We start from the raw sequence: 20,096 nt of genomic DNA, 5'->3' as shown, positions 1-20,096 counted from the left end.
ACCAGGCTGGTCTCGAACTCACAGAGATCCGCCTGCCTCTGCCTCCCGAGTGCTGGGATTAAAGGCGTGCGCCACCACCGCCCGGCTTGCCTAAATTCTTGCTCACTGTTTTTATTCCTACTCAATTGTCACATCGTTTTCCAAACGTAGGATAGAAAACAAAGAAGAAACATTGGGAAAGTAGAATTGTCTCCTGGTGGTTAATGGAAATCTGTATAGGTTGCCTTTCAATCGTATTGACTGGACTAAGCTACCTCAGAGTGTTATTTTGTTGAGAATTGGTTTTACTTTGTTAACTGTCCTCAACCATTGTCTGAATGAGGAGACAAATGTGAATGTGGAAATAATGTCCTGTAGCTTTAAATCCAACCAGTTGGAAGCTTTTGTCTTTTATAAAAGATGCTCACAACTGGAGCAGAGAGGCAGATACTGTCTTTGCTCTCAGAGTCAAACTGTTCATTTGCATTTAGCAGCCCGAGCAAACCAGAGAGAGAGAGTGTGTGTGTGTTAGACTGAAGCTTTGTATTTATTCAGCACAGTCTTCCTGGCGCCCAGATGTAAGGCTACTGAGTTGACACAGAAGACAGAACTGAGTGTGTAGACCGAGGTGGGCACTGCACTGCAGAGCATCGACTATGTGGAGTGTTGATGTGGTGCCGCTGCACCTGCCTGTTGTGTGCAAGCTGCTTCTCTGAGATTGAAGGTGAGAAGCCGAAGGAAGGATCGCCTAGAAGCTTCACTGTGCCCAACCCTTTGGTGGAGGATGTGTCCCCAGTGGTAGCTGCCCTCATTTACAGTGTGGGAAAGTGACAGAATCTGCCACAGCTCCTCTGCAATTTGGAAGCCGGAACAAATGGAAAGCGCTTATGGCCAAGAGAGGTTATGATTTGTTTTCACAATCTGAGCTTGCTCTGGTGTTCACAAATGAAGGATGGGCTTTGTGGCAAGCAAAATCAGCAGACTGCCTGACGGGGGTTTTTGGTAAGATAAATGTGTTATGATGAGGGGTTTTCTTTGTTGTTTTTTTTTCTTAATTTTTCTGTATCAGCTACATAGAATTGCATCTTAGCAGTATCCATTCTGCAGAATCATGTTGGGTGGAAAAGGATGAGCAAGAGAGCCAGAAAAGATATTTTTGCTGCTTACTCGGGTTGTGACCTTCAAATATAATCATCAGGCTTTTCTCAGCTACCCCTGAGCAGTTAGAAACTAAGGATTTCTAGATTGTGGGGTGCTCACTCACAATTAGGTCTTTTTCTTCTTTTCAAAAAAAAAAAAATGTCTTTGGGTATTTGTAATTACCTTATTTTTTTTCCAGGATTTTCCTAAAGCTTGCGGTGGGGAAGGAAAAATAAAGCCTTCATCCTGTTACTGGGTCATTGCCCCTGGAACAGTAGTAGGCTGGAAACATGAGTGTGGATGTGGGGGAAGGCAGAATGAGTAGTCTGCTATTTTCATGCTGTGTGTTGGTGGAGGTCTGTCTCGGGCTCTTTGTCGTTGCTGTTCAGTATCCAGGGCTGGTTTGAGCTGCATCTCTCGGCCCTCTATTATAACTGAATTTCCTTTTGTGTTCGCTTTTGTACCTTTTTCTTTGTCAGACCCAATTCTGTCATGCAGACTTTTTCTGTTAGTGTTACTACATAGTAGCCTTTACTAGAGAAAAGACAAATGTAGAAAGTATCCCTCATCTAGCCCCAGCACCTCAGGAAAAAGACGAAACAATCCTGACCACTAAAATAAGATAATGAACATTTTCTCTTTAAGGTGTAGGTTTTGATTTTAGCAAATTTAAGCATCTTAATATGGATGTTTATTTTGAGTTAAAGAAATGGATCTTCATAAAGAGTTCCCGGACAGCCCTGAATAAATAAATAAGGAGACCCTGTCTCAATTAAAAAAAAAAGAAAGAAAGAAAGAAAGAAAAGAAAAGAGAAAGAAAGAGATTGCATTAGATTCATGAAGTCCTGCCAGAATTATCTGGCTCTAGTCCAGTCTGAGTTGGATCCTATTATATTTTCTATGAATAAAGGTTTCCTTTTCTTCACTGTAACTTGGCCATGTGTTGTTGGGAGATCTGTGACTGTTTTGTTGGCCAAACTCAGATCTTGTCCTTGGACCCCTCCTCTCAACAGCAGGCATAGCCTAGTTTCCTAGGAGCTTAGAGCAGGCACAGAAACTGTCCATTGACACCTGCCTTTCTGCTGACTCACTGGTTATGTAAGCCTTGAATACAGCCATCCATATACTGCTCTAGGTTGAGGAATGGAGACTGCCTGTTTACCCTGAATCCTTGGGCTCTTCCCTTAAACCTTTTTGGCTAACATGGTCATAAGGTTTCACTGCAGTGAAAAAGATAAATCCCTTTTCTCTTTTTGAATTGCTGCATTCTTAAATTCTATGTGTATCTCTCCATGATGAAATTCCCATCTGTTCTCTTGGCACTTGACACCTTCAGAAATAGTGATTTCTCTCACTTCTTCGTTAAAGTAAGGACTTCCTTTTCTATCTTTAAGAGCTCAGTTTGAATGTCCCATTATAGGAGCCTCTGAGCTTTCCGTGTAAGGTTTCCTCCTTCTGTTACCCCTTTCCTCGAAGTACCCTGTTCTTTTCTTCATGGTGGTTTCCATAGTCGACATAGTTCGGTTACCGGTTTCTGTCACTTGCCACTTAACCATGAGCTTCATGAAGTCAGAAAGATTTTATTCCTTGGCAAATACCCACTGGAGCTTACAGAAAGGACTGGCAGTCAGTAACACATAAAACGGGGGGGGGGGGGGAGGGGTGAGAGCAAACAGGGTGAACTCAGGGTGTGATGAAGGTGAAAAGTGTGAGGAGGTCTAGATGCAGGGCCTAAAAACATGAGACTGCAGAGGCCACATTCAGATTCTTGGTGTTTGGAGGGTCTGGGAAATGCTTGAGGGTCATTGGTTTGGGTGCAGGAACTTCATGTATTTTTAGGCAAATACTACATCACTTAGGTGTACTCCAGCCCAAAACCTTTGCTCTTTATTTTAAAAACTGGAGGGCTGGTAAGCAAACATAAACATCCCCTTGGAGTTGGGCTTTTCTTTTCCCTTTTATTTTACCTTCAACTTCACAGAGAACCTAAATGAATACAGGCAAATCTTTTGTTCAGAAGAAAGGCATTGAGAATTTGTCCTGAGATGGTGGCAGTGGGGATGAGTGCAGAGCGTTATGCACTCAGATAGAAATTTGGAATGAAGTTGATGGGACTTGGGGGTGGCTTGGGGGTGGTGAGAAGCAGATGATGTCAGAGGGGCTGCTAGGCTGTGGTACACTTTACTTTTTGGCTTGTTTAACTTGTGGACAGTAATTACTGTCCCTGAGGCCAGGAGACCAGGAAGAAGACTTTGAAGAGGGTTCTAATAGGGTTGTGATATACTCTGAGTCTTGGTTTCAGAGATTAGACTATTGCTATTGTGAAACCTTCAGTGATGATCTAGGGATGCAATGTAGGACTCTAGTTCAGGCTGTGGGTTGAAGCTTTTCTCCTAACATAGTCTTTCCCTGTGCCACGCTGTTACAGCCTCAGGTTAGTCTGTCATCCTAAGGTTCCCTTCAGTGCCATTCTTACTCTAAGCTCTTAGCCTGAAAGGTCTTTCCTTATTCCTTCTGTCAAAAACTTCCCTTTCAATTGATAGTTAAGTTTCATTGGTTAGAATGTGTTCTTGGAGAACAGAAATTCTCTACCTTTATTGAGTGGTTTTTACATAAGCTTTATTTCTGAAGTAGGGTTTCAGTTGAAGGAAATACCTACACAGTGAGTTCTAGGCCAACCTGTGCTACAAAGACCCTGCCCACTCCACCCCACTTCAAAAAAAGAAAACTAAGCTCCCCTCACCCACACACACAAAATAAAATAAAATAAAATAAAAGCCAGATGTGAGATGTGGTAACTATAATCTCAACACTGGGGTGCAAAGGTAAGAGGATCACCAAAATTTCAAGACCAGCCTGGGCAAAGAGTAGAAATTCTGACCCAAAAGCAGCAGGGAGAGGGAGGGAAGGTTAGCACAGACTGAGTCTGAATGAGAAGTATCAACACTTCACTGCTGGAAGAATGCTTATGTCTGTTTCCTAAAGGGTCCCTCTATGTCAGGGTGGGGAAATAGTATTGATGTCCCTTACTCTTTGAGTGAGTTCTGGTCCTCCACTTCTACATACAACCCTACATGCAGCCCCATATGCAGCCCAACACTAATTGGAGAAATACAGAAGCAGTCCTGCTGGCAGAACCTTCCCATTTCATATTGCTTCATAAGGACTGAAACATTTAGCTTGCTTTTTCAAAAGTCTGAATAATTATATTTCCTTGTTATCTTAATTGATACCAGTATGTCTTACCCAGGATCTTCTGATACCTCAATATTATTGATTGTTTATACTTATTAGGAAGAACAGAACCCTCCATTTTAAATCTCAGAAATGCCTGTGTGACTTCATGAGACCCAATCTAAAAATCTATGAAAAGGACTACAGCTACTTCAGTGGTAAAGTACTTGCTTAGTATGTGCAAGGTCCTGAGTTAGATCTCCTGCACCAAATAAATTAGGTGATATGCTTTATGTTCCTGTTTGAAGACAATGGTTTGTACTTTGCTATTTGAGAGAGATGAAAGAAAAGGAGAAAGGGATTTATAACATTACGAAGGAAGGGAAGAAGGTGTATGCTTTCATGCTGCAGATTTTTTTTTTTTTTTTTTTTTTTGTTTTTTCGAGACAGGGTTTCTCTGTAGCTTTGGAGCCTGTCCTGGAACTAGCTCTTGTAGACCAGGCTGGCCTCGAACTCACAGAGATCCGCCTGCCTCTGCCTCCCAAGTGCTGGGATTAAAGGCGTGCTCCACCACCGCCCGGCCATGCTGCAGATTTTGATCTATTAAAAGAACAGAGGCTATCCTTATTGAGAGCCAGTCAGCTCTCAACAGTGGCAGAATCAGGAAGTCAGCAATGAGCTTGAGCACCTACTTAGGACAGTGTACAGTTACTGTTTTTGTTTTGTTTTTCGAGACAGGGTTTCTCTGTGTAACACTCCTAGCTGTCCTGGAACAAGCTCTTGTAGACCAGGCTGGTCTCAAACTCACGGAGATCTCCGCCTGCCTCTGTTTCCCTAGTGCTGGGATTAAAGGTGTGAACCACCACCACCCCGGCCAGTTACTGTTTTTTAGAGAAACAAAAGTGATGGTGCTTGTAGTCGTAGCACGTGGAAGGCTAACACAGGAGGAATGCCATGAGTATATGACCAGTCTGGGTTAATGTAAGTAAATAAAACACAGAATCCTAACCTCTATGAACTGTATATTCTAGTTTCTGATGATAGATAGAAAAAATCATAGAAATATAAAAATCCCTAATATACAAAGGTAAAGATATATACATAGAAAACTGAAATCAGGGACTGGAAAGCTGTTTCAGCAACTGATGCACTGCTCTCCTAGAGGACCCAGTTCAGTTCCCAGCACCCATATCAGTTAGTTCACAAACACTTAAAAATCAAGTTCCAGGGCATCTAACACTTCTTTCTGGCCTGTTCAGGCACCTGCATGCATGCATACACACACACACACACACATACATATATACACGCTCACACATACACACACCAAAAAAAAGAATGAAAATAAAATTTAAAAAAAAAAAAAACGAGGTCAGGATAGACAAGAGCAAGTATGTAAGAGAAATGAAAACTGCAGCTTTTCTAGGGTGATCAGTATAGTGGTTGCTATTCAGACATGTGGGAGCAAAACCTTGAAGTGATGGCAAGAATCCAATGGAAAGCCTTTTTTTTTTTTCAGATGAGGTCTTACTCTAACTCTGGTTGACCTAAAATTCTCTATATAAACTAGACTGCCTTTGAACTTTCACTGTTCCTCTTCCTAGTGTCTTCCTAGTGCTAGGATTATAGTTTGACATCAGTTCAGATTAGGAACTCAAGTATAGAGCATCCATTGGAGATCCTACAGCTGATGCTTCCTACTCCTCACACAGGACCGATTGCCCGCTAACACAAAACTCAGCTACCATCAGCACTGCCAGGTCTACTTCATGGCCCACTTTCAGGGCTTAAGGAAGCTATAGCTGCCTGCTACTTATTCTTCTTTTAAGAAAAACTTTACAGAAGCCAGTCTACAGAGCAAATTCAATCCCATCAGTGACTTGTACAAGCAAATAAGACTATGTTGGCTGAAAACTGGTGAGGTGGCTCATTGGACACTTGGCACTAACCTGACAGCTGAACTTAGGTTCAGTCCCCCAGGATTTGCATGGCAGGAGAGAACTGATTCCCAAAAGCTGCCGTCAGACCTCCACATGTATACCATGGTATCTCCACCAAAGAAAAGTTTTAAAATTCTAAGACTATGTTGGCTTTATAGGTGTGTTGCTTTTAACCAAAGTCCCTCTGGACTGGTAAGGATATCAAGAGGCTATCTTTATAGCCCACTTCTATCTGCTTTTGTCTTCTTTTACTTCATGAAGAAGTGATGTGTATTGTTTAGTGTGTAGAATATGGGATTTCTACAAAGAGCTAATATTCTATAAGCCAAACAGAACTTGTACTGAAGATAGTGATTTGAGAGCAGAGTTGGGGGATAGATCTGCTGGCCAGGTAAGATGGTTGGAGAACATTGCCTTCTTAAGTCTGTTGTAGGCAGAGCTGCAGCACTTAAGGTAATCATCTCAGTTGACTTTTCTTGGCTCATGTAGCATTTCATTCTGTAAAATAGACATTTCAATAAGCAAAGGAGACTAGCTTATAAAGAACTTAAAAAGAACTGGCAATATGGATTAGCAGGTAAAGGCACTTGCCACAAACCTTGTAGCCTGAGTTCAATCCCCAGTATTCACATGATAATAAGAAAATAACCAGCTCCCACAAGCTGTTTTCTGATCTCCACACATGTCCATGGTACATACATATATACATTCTCAGAGAAAGACATGGATAGATGGATAGGCAGAATATAAATAAGAATAAGTAATTAAATGTAATTTAAAAATAAAAACTTAGAGCACTTGCCATTTTTACAGAGGACCTGAATGTGGTTCCCAGCATCTACATCAGGCAACTCAATAATCACTTGTAACTCTAGCTCCAGAAAATCTGATACTCTCTTCTGGACTCCACAGGCACCTTCATTGACACATACATACACATATGTATTTTTTACTTATAAGTAAAAACTAAAATATTGTTTTAATCTTTAAAGACAGGAAAAAAAATTAAAGCCAAAACAAAAATATTAATTTGGGGGCAGGCACATATGTGTTGAGGTAGGGTCTTACCATGTAGCCCTAGCTAGTCCAGAACTGACTACATGGCCAACCTTGAACTTGCAACAGTCCTCCTGGGTCCTGAGATTATAGATGTGTATCACCATACCCATATTAAGTTGGTCCTCTCAACGTTACTTTTCTTGCAAGGGACAAGAATACAGAGCAGTGTTGGAGGAGGGCCTGCTTTTGTTGGTTTCTAGCTGCCCTGTTAGCTAAGCCCTAAATAATCACACAGAAATTGTATTAATTAAATCACTGCTTGGCCCATTAGCTATAACTATATATATCGGCTAACTCTTACATCTTAATTTAACCCATTTCTATTAATCCTTATATCACCACAAGGTCGTAGCCTACCAGCCAAGTTCCAGCACGTCTATCTCTGGCAGCGGATCCATAGTGTCTCTTTCTCCACCTTCCTTCTCCCAGCATTCAGTTCCCTCTTCCCTGCCTACCTAAGTTCTGCCCTATCAACAGGCCAAGGCAGTTTCTTTATTCATTAATGGTAATCACAGCACACAAAGGGGACTCCAACATCACATCTCCCTTTCTGTTTAAATAAAAAAAAATGAAGCTTTAACTTTAACATAGCAAAATTACATATAACAAAATAGTTATCAAGTAAGAATTACACCTGCTGGTTAGTATTGAATGCTTAGAGATTATGTTTTTTTTATTTTTGGAGTATGTATATGTGTGTGAGTGATATATATACACATGTGTGTGTAGGTGTGGGCTTATGTCGAGACCAGAGGAAGTGACAGAGTATCCTCTCACTCTCTGCTTCCTTCCCTTGAGACAGGATCTTTCACAGAACCTGGGCTCATCCAGCAAACACCAGCAATCCTCCTGTCTATGCCCCCAATGCTGGGGTTAAAGGAATTCATGCAGCCATGCCCAGTTTTTTACATGGGTGCTAAAATCTAAACTCAACCTTTCATACTTGTACATCAAGGGCTCTTAGACCCTGTATGCAGCAAGTAGCCCCACCTCCGCAGCCTACTCTTTCTCTATATCTCTGTTCAGATTTCCTGCCTGGCTATTGCCCTTCCATAGGCCAAAGCAGCTTCTTTATTAACCAATGGTAATAAAATTCACAGCATACAGAGGGGAATCCCACATCAGTAAGGGATTAGATCTTCTGCCCTCTCCTACCCCCCACCCTTGGGAGGGAATATTTTAGTATCACCTTTGTAAACTTTTTCACATTTGGAACTGAGTCTGGAATGAGTTACAGACCCAGTTCTGTGTGTTATATCCAACCTCATGTGCAGCAAAGGAACTATTTTCTGATTGATAGTCATGTCCTCAGGTCAGGTTCCCATAGTTAGAGCTCAGACTTTCCCCTTTAGACCTTGGTTCCTGCTCCATTTCTGAGTTTCTCCCCTTTTAAAATGGGTACCTTTCACAATTGGGAGGTATTACTGGGTATTCCAATAAGTTCCAGTTTCCAGTGTCAGCTGTCCTCTTACAGGCATGGTGATGTCTCTCTGGGAACTCTTAATGGGAAGACACACTGGCCTCAGCTAGGACAGGAATCAGAGTAAAGAGAATATGTTTTATTTAATTATTTTATAGAGAAACAATTCTAACCAAAGTGCAATCATTTATAAACATTTATATATTGAAAATTATTGTGGTTTCTTTTTAAGTGGTTGAACTTTGATTCTAGTCTTTAATGGTATTTTTAAACTTTTTTAGATTTATTTTTATTTTTTATGTATATTTTACCTGTGTGTATTTGTGCCATATGCATGTCCAATGCCCTTGTAATGACAAATGGTTTTAAGCCACTATGTAAATGCTAGTAACTGAACCCAGGTCTACAACAAGTGCCCCTAACTGTTGAACCATCTTTGAACCATCTTTTCAGCCATCTCTAACAATATTTTCACCAGTTTGATCAATTTCTGTTGTTGTTGTTGTTGTTGTTGTTGTTAGATTCATTTGTTTGTGGGGGTTGGGAGTATATACAAACATGCCACAGCCTATGTGGAGATCAGAACTCTTTCTACCACTCTTTCCCAGGACTAGAACTCAGGTTGTCAACCTTGACTCCAGTATGTGCCATTACCCACTAAGTCCCTAACTCCCAGCATGATTAGTTTTGATCCCACAGATTCATGAACTTGAACATAGAGCAGCTTGCTTGAAGATTCTTCATATTACTGTTTTATATATTCTGCAGTATAATTTGATCTTAATTATTGGACATAGATAAGCAGAATGGTATTATGCACCTTAGTTATAAGATACTAAATATCTTGGAGCACTTAAGAACAGGATTTTTAGAGCTATTACTGAGGCTCTTGAGGCCTTGTCCATCTGGGACTTTGACTGCCTGTCCCTTCTGCAGTCTCTAGCGACTGCTTCTCAAAGGTGAATCAGCATTTGGAGGAAGTAATGCAAAAGGCACTGTACTAGTCTCCTTCACGGGTTTGTATCTTGCTGTGCGGGGGTGGGAAGCAAGTCTCTTCCATTGATCTGCATCCCTAACCCCAACAGTATCATTGAAATAGGAAAATACGGTGGTGGTGGTGGTGGTGGTGGTGGTGTTCTGTTTTGTTTTCTCAGTCTTAGGCATCACACCCAGGGCCTCCTATGTGCTAGGCAAGTACTTCACCACTGAAGTATACCCCTAGGGTGTAAGAACACTGTCCTCCTCCAGCCTCAGCTAACTGCTTTGACGTGTAGGATGGAGTTCAAGCTTTCAAGTCTAAGCAGTTGTCCTTTCTTCCATTCCTTCTAGTGACACTCTCCCATATGAAACGACAGTGTGTGAGCTTTCTAATTGTAGTTCCTTACCCAAGGCAAACCTTTTATTGTATAAAACACAAAATTGGGGCTTAAAAAGATCTAACCTTAGTCTCTGATTTGTTTAATCACTTAACCTCTCACTGCCCCTGTCTATCCATACCATCTTCCTAGGTACACCACAGTTAACTTAATTCAGAAGCGTTCAGCAGCACCTCCCCAATCTAGCCTCTGTTTCCCACTGCAGCAAAATGTCCCAAGAATAGGGAATGATCTCATTATCCTGGGTGTGATTTAAAACTAACAAACATTGTGGTAACAATTGGATGCTTTTTATCTCAGTATCAACCTTTCTATTCTTGCTAGCATTTTCAGGGGACCAATCTGTAAGTGTGGCTCAGATGATTTTCATAGGATTTCATTGAAAAGCTGACATGCTATCTTATATGGATTTGCTTCTGAACAGATGTATGTATAAGAATGCGAACTAATTCATGCTTTCAACCCATAAAGGGGGCTTTGTTATTTAAAGAAATACTGTATAAAGACTAGCCAAGAGGGCAGCAGGGCTTTTACAGGACAGGGGTTGTATAGGTCAGCCATCTGTGCTGAGAGTTGAGCATTAACAGATTTTCAGCACGTTTTGGCTTATTGATTCTGGACTGCTTCTAATATTCACCTCTTGCTTTTAAAATGTTAGGTCGAGCGTTTGGAAGTAAGCAGCCTCGCCCAGACTTCCAGTGCCGTGGCCTCCAGCACCGATGGCAGCATCCACACAGAGTCTGTGGATGGAATACCAGACCCTCAGCGCACAAAAGCTGCCATTGCACACCTGCAACAGAAGATCCTAAAGCTAACAGAACAGATCAAGATTGCGCAGACAGCCCGAGACGACAACGTTGCTGAATACCTGAAGCTTGCCAACAGTGCAGACAAGCAGCAGGCTGCTCGCATCAAACAGGTATTTGAGAAGAAGAACCAGAAATCTGCACAGACCATCCTCCAGCTACAGAAGAAGCTTGAGCATTACCACCGCAAGCTCCGTGAAGTGGAACAGAATGGGATCCCCCGGCAGCCCAAGGATGTCTTCAGGGACATGCAACAAGGTCTGAAGGATGTGGGTGCAAAGGTGACTGGCTTCAGTGAAGGTGTGGTGGACAGCGTCAAAGGTGGATTTTCCAGCTTCTCCCAGGCTACCCATTCAGCAGCAGGGGCTGTGGTCTCCAAGCCCAGAGAGATTGCCTCACTGATTCGGAACAAATTTGGCAGTGCAGACAACATCCCTAATCTGAAGGACTCATTAGAGGAAGGACAAGTGGATGACGGGGGAAAGGCTTTAGGGGTGATTTCGAACTTTCAGTCAAGTCCAAAATATGGTAGTGAGGAAGATTGTTCTAGTGCCACTTCAGGCTCAGTAGGAGCCAATAGTACCACTGGGGGCATTGGTGTAGGAGCATCAAGCTCCAAGACAAACACCCTAGACATGCAGAGCTCAGGGTTTGATACACTACTGCATGAGATCCAGGAGATCCGGGAAACCCAGGCCAGACTGGAGGAATCCTTCGAGACCCTCAAGGAACATTATCAGAGGGACTACTCCTTAATAATGCAGACCTTACAGGAAGAGCGGTATAGGTAAGTTCTGTTCAATTTAAAGCCTAAATTATTTGTTCCCTTCTCTTTGAATGTGGAGAAGTGAATTTAAAAGATGTCTGTCTCTAGAATGTCCCAAGTGTTCAGATCTGTCAGTAACAGCCGCAGGAGTTCTATGTCAGTCAACACAGCGGTTAAATGACTCCTAAGATCACACACAGATGGAGCATTTCTTCACTCCTCAGTCTTCTATTCCAGTTTATGACTTTAACATGAAGCTCAGGCTTTCTGAGGTATTTCTTTAATGATCTGAGGCCATGATACATAGTCATTGAAGCCTTCACTGCATTGCACTGAATTCAGAACATGTTAATCCTGAGAACTTTGTAAATAGCTAATGGTAGTGAGGATATAGTCTAGCCAAAATGTAGTGAACCTTGTGGGGGTTTGGCTTTAAATGTACTTATGTCAGCAATATAGAAAGAACTGGGACATTTGGATGATAGTAGACATAGTATTAAGTCATTCTACTGTAGTTAGAAAGTGCTCAAAGAGCTCATTGCTCTTCATTCAGAATCTATACCAAAGTTTAGAGTGGGTCATTCATTCTTACTATAGGGATGGAACCCAGAGCCTTATCCATGACCACCCACACCCTATGCTGAGCTTGGTTTTTCACATTGCACATAGGTTTCTGTTGGACCACTCTTGTCCAGTCTACAAATCTGTATCCTGTCTTCCAGGTAGAGAAAGAATATCCTCCCCACAGTAATCACTCAGATCCAAACTTATGGGCCAGAGATTGGCAACCTTGTGCAGATCAAGAAACAATCTTAGGAGAGTGCTGTCTCTGCACACAAAACCTTGCAACACCTGAGCACTGGCCTTGTTCCTGTCCCTAACTAGAAGAATCTCTAGTACTTTACTAAACATTGGGGTTTGAACAAATGAATTCCCTTTCACCTCTTAAAAACTAAAAGTGATGCTTTAAAACTTTACTTTTATGAGGTAACTCAGTGTCCGAAATAAATTGCTTGTGTTTATCACTTAGTTTTAAAGACAGCAGCAACAAGCTTGCTCTAAATGGTGAAAATGCTAAGCAGCCATCCAGTCTACCACCTTTGTTAATTTTCTTCAGTTCTCATTGACACTTTGAGAACCAAGGGATATAAAGTGCTTTCTAACATGTGCTAGATAAATTGGTGATAGTATACATCTGTAATTCCAACAAGAAGATCAAAAGCTCATCAGTCAAAAGCATTTGCTGTCTTCAGGGAACCAAAGTTCAATTTCCAATATATCATGTGACTAACAACTGCCCATATCTCCAGCTCCTGTGTTTATAATGCACTCTGTTGTCTCCCATTGACTTACATAGACAAGCATATAGCAGACACACACTTAACACATAAATAAAACCTTTACAGATTTTTACAAATAAGTCTTTTTTTTTAATCAAAGTCATGTGTAGGCCAACTTTTCTGTCCTGACCCCCAGCTCCCAGATAACCACAAAGATTTATTAATTATAAATGTTCAGCCAATAGCTTAGGTTTGTAACTAACTAGCTCTTTCAACTTAAATTTACCCATATTTCTTATCCATGCTGTACCCCCTAGCAGTACCTTTTTTCAGCACTGCATGTTCATCTCCTAATTCCTCTGCATCTCACTGTTGACTCTGCCCTTCTTCCCCAGTGTCCCTTAGTCTGGCTCTCTCATCTACCCTTTTCCTGCCTAGCTATTGGCCACTCAGCTCTTTAGGGTACAAAAGGGATATTCCACAGCAGTTATCCATAGGAAGTGTGAAGACAGCCTGGGTCACATGAGACCTTGTCTTGAAAAATAATCAAAAAAAAATTTTAAAGCGGGTAGAAAGTATAGTGGCAGAGTGTTTACTTGACTACCAAAAAGTGGGTGAGAGTACTGATAAAATGGCTCGGCACACAGAAGCACTAGCTGCCAAGACCTGAGTTTAATCCCCAGGACCTATCTGATGGGAAGAGAGCACCAACTTCCACAAGTTGTCCTCACACCTCCATATGCACATGCTGACATACATGCACACGCGCGCACACACACACACACACAGACACACATATACACACACACTAAATGTAATAATTTTTTGGAAAAAAAGACGGGTGAAAGAAGAATGAATTTAGGAAAGAAAAAAAGTTAAACATGTTTCTGTCATCAATGCTTTCTGTATCTATTATACTGGGAAGATGGTGTTCAAGTGAACTAATTAAATAAGATACTTGGTCCTTTTTTACCATATTAAAACTAAATCCCAAATTCTAATTCCATTTCTGTTACTAGCTGTGAAAAACAGGTAGATTTATTGACATCTCAGAGTAGCAAAAACCCTGCACAAGACTGTTACAACACTGAAATGAAATGCATGCAGGCCAGTGCTGGCCCACAGTGCTGCAATGATGTCAGGTGACCACTGCTACTCAGCCCCAGCCCCACCCTCCAGAGGACCTCTCTCCATTATTTAAGAGATAAAATTAACATTCCTGTTATTAAATTCCTCTAGGGTTTAAAATTCATATAGAAATTGTTTTCTTCAAGTTAGATATAGACCAGTGTGAGAAAAGGAGAGGAGGGAAAACACATGTAGAAAAGTCTGCCTTCCTGTGTCTATTAGAGTAAGTCCTAGACTGGTACTTCGTCTCCTTACCACTGCTATAGGATTGTGTCTCAGCCCCTTCTGCATGTGAGCAGCTCTGTTCCTTCATTTTACTGTGGGGTCTCTGGAGTAGAGAGTGAAGAAACCTAAACCCTGCTAGATGTGCACTTGTCACTGCTCTCTCAGCCTCGCTATGATATTTCCTTACAACAGAATCTTGAAGACTTTGAAAAGCCACATTTTTTTAATACTGGTAATTCCCTAGAAAGAATAGTTTTAAAAGCAGGGGGTTGGGGGACTCCATTGTTTGTCCTCATGCAGCAAATGCATTTGTCTAACATTGTTGGTCTTTGAACAGTTTCACAGAGTGACACTCTTCTCTTGAATGAAAAACTATTTTGGATACCAAAACTTTTCACATTTTAATTATTTTTGGAGAATTCCTCTAGTACACTTTGAAAAAATAACTTAGCTATCTAACCAGGAGTGCTCTGGTTACATGTCTGCAGGAAATGTTCCTAGCTGTTTGTTTGACTGTTTAGCTTGTCTCCTTTACATCTGTATGTATAGTTTGTTTTTCTCCTTTCCCTACCTCATCCATGCTACACTCTTAATGAGCTTCCTGCAGCAGCCTGTCTACTAGTTCTGTTTTTCTTTTCCCCTCCTCTTTGGTCTTACACATGCTAAACAAATATTCTGCCATTTAAGCTACACCCCAGCCCATATTTATATTTCTACTTTGTTGCAGGCTTTGATTTTATAGGGAAAAAAAGTAAGTGATAGGTGAACTATATAACCAAGAATTAGTTAACTTGGACATGGCTTTTCCAGTGTCTTGTCTTTTCTGTTTCTTTGATTTATCTTACCAGTGCCTGAACAAGGGAGCAACCATTGTATGATGGCAATGATGATGATGATGATTTACAGATGATAACACTAACACTTTGAGAATTTGCTAAACTGCTGTGATACACTTCACTAATTCTCACAGCAACCTGCAAGTTGTCTGTGTTATCCCATTGTACAGTTGAGGAAAACTGAGGGCCAGTGACGGGATGGTTGGTTGGTTGACTGGTTGACTGGTTGGTTTTTCGAGGCAGGGTTTCTCTGTGCAGCCCTAGACGTTCTAGAACTAGCTCTGTAGACTAGGTTGGCCTTGAACTCAGATATCACCTGCCTCTGCCTCCCATGTTCTAGGGTTAAAGTTATGATCTATTACATCCAGCCAGTGTTGTTTTTTTAATTTGCTGAAGGTGAACAACTAAGCCAGAACTTTACCTCACTTCAAATCCAGTGTCCTTTTATAATAACTCAGGTTGTGTTCCAAGCTCAGCCCTGATATCTTTGTGACTGATGTGATTGAAAGACCACAGTAATTTTGAGAAGCACTCATGACTGCACTAGAGGTGCTAGCAGGCTTTCCCAAGGTTGGAGCATGCATCTAAAGTTTGAGTTACTATTTTGAATATATTATATAAAATTCTTTGAAATTTTTCAAATGCTAATACAGCAGTGTAGGTAGAAATTGAAATCTCCTCGTAGCCCAGCAGTCATTTTCCCCCTTCCAGAGACGTCTCAGCAGTGCTGCTTTCTTAATGTGCTTCTCCTGTCTTCTGCCCGTAAACTTCTGGAGAGGACCTGCTTAATATTCTGCAATAATCAGGTATCCTAATTCCTCTGTCCCCACCAACACACTTATGCCAGACAGCCTGGGCAGCCATGGTAGCAGAGCTTGCATCTAAAGCTCCTCTTCTCCCATCAAAAGGAATAAGATGTGAGTCATTGAGCTTTGCAGTGGGCTTTTTTTTTTTTTGGTACTTAAATCATATTATTTTTAATTTATTTTTTATGTGCATTGGCGTTTTGCCTGCATATCTGTCTATATGTGTGAGAGAGGGTGTCAGATACCCTGGAATTGGAATTAGAGACAGTTGTGAGCTGACATATGAGTTCTGGGAATTGAACCTGTGTCCTTTGGGAGAGCAGCCAGTGCTCTTAACTGCTGATCATCTCTCCAGCCCCTGCATAGGGCTTTCAGTTATAAGCGAGGTTCCTGTATGGGAGGTAAAGGAATGAGATTTTATAAGGTCTTAAGTGGTAGGATACCTATTTGAAAGACTCTAAATGCATTTGTAAGCCCCCTCAACCCTAAGACATTTTTCTAAAACCTTACACTCACTCTCTCTTGGGAACAGGACAGTAGCCCACACACACACATGCTGGACTGCTTATCCTCCTGTATCCTTGTGAATAATCTTCAAACATAACTTCATTCTGGGAATTGAGGCAAATACAACCCACAGATGTTGACTCAGTTCCTGATATATTGATTTAGTCACCAGAACAAAGTCAGGATGGACCACAGATGCTCTCCCTATCTCACCCGATCATGCAGCTATTCTCCTGCCCTGGAATAGACCAATCACTGCTAGTAACCCTTTGAATAAGCCAATCCAATAAGTTGGAAAACAACCTACAGGTCCCCCCTTGTGTCTGTGGCTTTTTGCTTTAAAAGATGAACTGTAACAGCTATTGGTTGTCCTTCATATCCCGAACCTGAAGGGCCCTGTCATGACAGAATAAAAATCCTCTTGCTTTTGCATCAATTATGGCTGTGTGAGTGGTGTCTGGAGCAACTCCTCCCTGGTGTTTGGACTTCTAGTCCAACATATTGACTTCAGGTTTCCTTGTCCAGCCCTCTTTGTCTCCTCTTTAAAGTATTAGCTTAGGTTTGCTAGTGGCTCCTGGGTTCAAAGATACTCAAAGGAGAAGAGAACTTCAGTGTATAGTTGAACCTGATTATAGATGCATACACTGAGGCCAGGAAAGATATGTAACTATACCATGTCACCTAGCAAAATCACTTCATATGCATTTATTTACCAATAGCAGCTGAGAGAACGAGGCTGGTTCCCAGAGTGGTGTGCTAGTTAACAGACTAGTGGAGGATAGGTTCAACTGAGGCAGAATGCATTGACAGTATGAAGACTGTAAAGCTCTCCTGGGAGTTCCTGGTTGCTTTTTTGTTAGGAATTCTGTGTTTGCTGCTAGTGCTAGCAGTACTATGTAAAGTGGACAGGAGCCTTCCTAGTATTGATAGGCAGCAATATAATTTGAAAAGCTTCTATTTTAGAAACAGTCATCAAAAATCTCCCAACCAAAAAAAGCCCAGGACCAGCTGGTTTCAGCTCAGAATTCTACAAAACTGTCAAAGAGGAACTAATACCAATACTCCTCAAATTATTCCTATACAATAGAAACAGAAGGAACATTGCCAAACTCTTTTTATGAGGCAACAATTACCCTGATACCTAAACCACAAAAAGACATTACTAAGAAGGAGAATTGTAGACCAATCTCACTCATGAACATTGATGCAAAAACACTAAATAAAATACTGGCAAATCGAATCCAAGAACACATCAGAACCATCATCCACCATGATCAAGTCAGCTTCATCCCAGAGATGCAGGGATGGTTCAACACACAAAAATATGTCAATGTAATCCACCATATAAACACTGAAAAATAAAAACCACATGATCATCTCAGATGCCAAAAAAGCTTTCGACAGAATACAACATTCCTTCATGATAAAGGTCTTGGAGAGAGAGCAGGGATCCAAGAAATATACCTAAACATAATGAAGGCAATATACAGCAAGCCAATAGCCAACATCAAACTAAATGGAGAAAAACTCCCAGCAATTCCACTAAAATCAGGAACAAGACAAGATTGTCAACTTTCTCCATATCTATTCAATATAGTTCTTGAGGTCTTAGCTAGAGCAGTAAGACGAAAAGGAGATCAAGGGGATACAAATTAGAAAAGAAGTCAAACTCTCACTGTTTGTTGATGATATGAGAGTTTACATAAGTGATCCCAAAAACTCTACCAAGGAACTTTTACAACTCAAAACACTTTTCAGTAATGTAGCAGGATACAAGGTTAACTCAAAAAAAATCAGTAGCCCTCCTGTACACAGATGATAAAAAGGCTGGGGAAGAAATCAGAGAAACAACACACTTCACAATAGCTACAGATAGCATAAAATATCTCGGAGTATTTTGTATGACAAGAACTTTAAATCTTTGAAGAAAGAAATTGAAGAAGACACCAGAAAGTGGAAAGATCTCCCATGTTCTTGGGTAGGCAAAATTAATATAGTAAAAATGCCAATCTTACCAAAAGTAACCTACATATTCAATACAATGCCCATCAAAATCTCAGAAAAATTCTTTCCAGACCTCGAAAGAACAGGACTCAACTTCATATGGAAAAGCAAAAAATCCAGGATAGCCCAAACAATCCTGTACAATAAAAGAACTTCTGGAGGCATCACCATCCCTGACTTTAAACTCTACTACAGAGCTACAGTACTGAAAACAGCCTGTTATTAGTATAAGAACAGACAGGAGGACCAATGGAACCAAATAGAAGACCCGGATATGAATCCACACATCTTTGAACACCTGATTTTTGACAAAGAAGCAAAAAGTATCAAATGGGGGGGGGGCATATTTAGCAAGTGGCACTGGCATAACTGGATATCAACATGTAGAAGAATGAAAATAGACCCATATCTATCACCATGCACAAAACTCAAGTCCAAATGGATCAAATACTTCAACATAAAGCCAGCCACACTGAACCTCATAGAAGAGAAAGTGGGAAGTACACTTGAATGCATTGGCACAGGAGACCACTTCCTAAATATAACCCCAGTAGCACAGACACTGAGAGAAACAGTTAATAAATGGAACCTCCTGAAACTGAAAAGCAAAGGACACGGTCAACAAGACAAAACGAATGGGAAAAGATCTTCACTAACCCCACATCAGACAGAGAGGGCTGATCTCCAAAATATACAAAGAACTCAAGAAATTGGTCATCAAAAGAACAAACGATCCAATAAAAAAAAATGGAGTACGGACCTAAACAGAGAACTGTCAACAGAGGAATCTAAAATGACTGAAAGACACTTAAAGAAATGTTCAACATCCTTAGTCATCAGAGAAATGCAAACCAAAACAACTCTGAGATTCCATCTTACACCTGTAAGAATGGCCAGTATCAAAAACACTGATGACAACTTATAATTGAAATATATCTATATATTTAGAAAATCTAACTAACATGACTACAAGTTTGACTATTATTGATGATTATCCATTAACAACCTATATTTTTAATTATACATTATATTTTTAAATATGCAATCACAATACCTTAATTAAGATCAGAAATACATATACATATAACAAAATTGACCTTAAAATCCATACCAATGTAAATTATTTACATCTATATCATATCCCCCTTTAAATGTAAAAGAACATTTATAAACAATATTTGGGAACATGGGTGCAGTTTTTTTTTCTAAGCTGCTTTTTGTTGAATGGGGGTGTTGTTAATTAGGTCTTTTATGGGATAACCTGTCTGTTAGGTTTATCTCAGTCGGCAGTTGAGCAAAGTAATTTTTTGAGGGTGTTTACAGCAACCTTTTAGGAGGGCGTGGTCTATCATACCATATTGGGATAGAAGAAATCCATAGGGTCTCATCCTCTGTGAAAACAAAAGAAGACCCTCTCCAAAGCATCATATCCTTAGACCCAAATTTTGAAATCAAGATACCTTTAGAACATACATGTAGTTTGGCAGACCACATAATGAAATGTCTCTTTGTATTTCGTTCCTTTATAGTCAAAATTTTTTAAGAAAACATAATAATATAAAGAATCCAGATTTTTTGTGAATTTTTTATTTTTACGTGGCTTATTTTTTTATTTTTTTAATCTATATTTTGTTTTTTTAAAGACTTTAT

At 40.6% G+C, this 20,096-nt stretch overlaps 1 protein-coding gene across 4 annotated transcripts in view; it reads left to right on the top strand.

Annotated features, from left to right (window-relative positions):
• The window catches only part of Tmcc1 (transmembrane and coiled-coil domain family 1), a 194,850-nt gene that overhangs the window by 163,890 nt on the left and 10,864 nt on the right, over positions 1-20,096 (top strand). For all 4 annotated transcript variants that reach the window (XM_026788179.1, XM_026788180.1, XM_026788178.1 and 1 more), the window contains one exon: positions 10,747-11,681. In XM_026788179.1, coding sequence (XP_026643980.1) covers positions 10,747-11,681 — 935 coding nt within the window. The remainder of the gene's footprint in view (positions 1-10,746; positions 11,682-20,096) is intronic.

The sequence above is a fragment of the Microtus ochrogaster genome, unplaced genomic scaffold (genome assembly GCF_000317375.1).
Source record: "Microtus ochrogaster isolate Prairie Vole_2 unplaced genomic scaffold, MicOch1.0 UNK1, whole genome shotgun sequence".
NCBI lineage: Eukaryota > Metazoa > Chordata > Mammalia > Rodentia > Cricetidae > Microtus > Microtus ochrogaster.
Note: the sequence above shows the minus strand (reverse complement) of the source record. Positions and strands in the feature narration are given on the sequence as shown.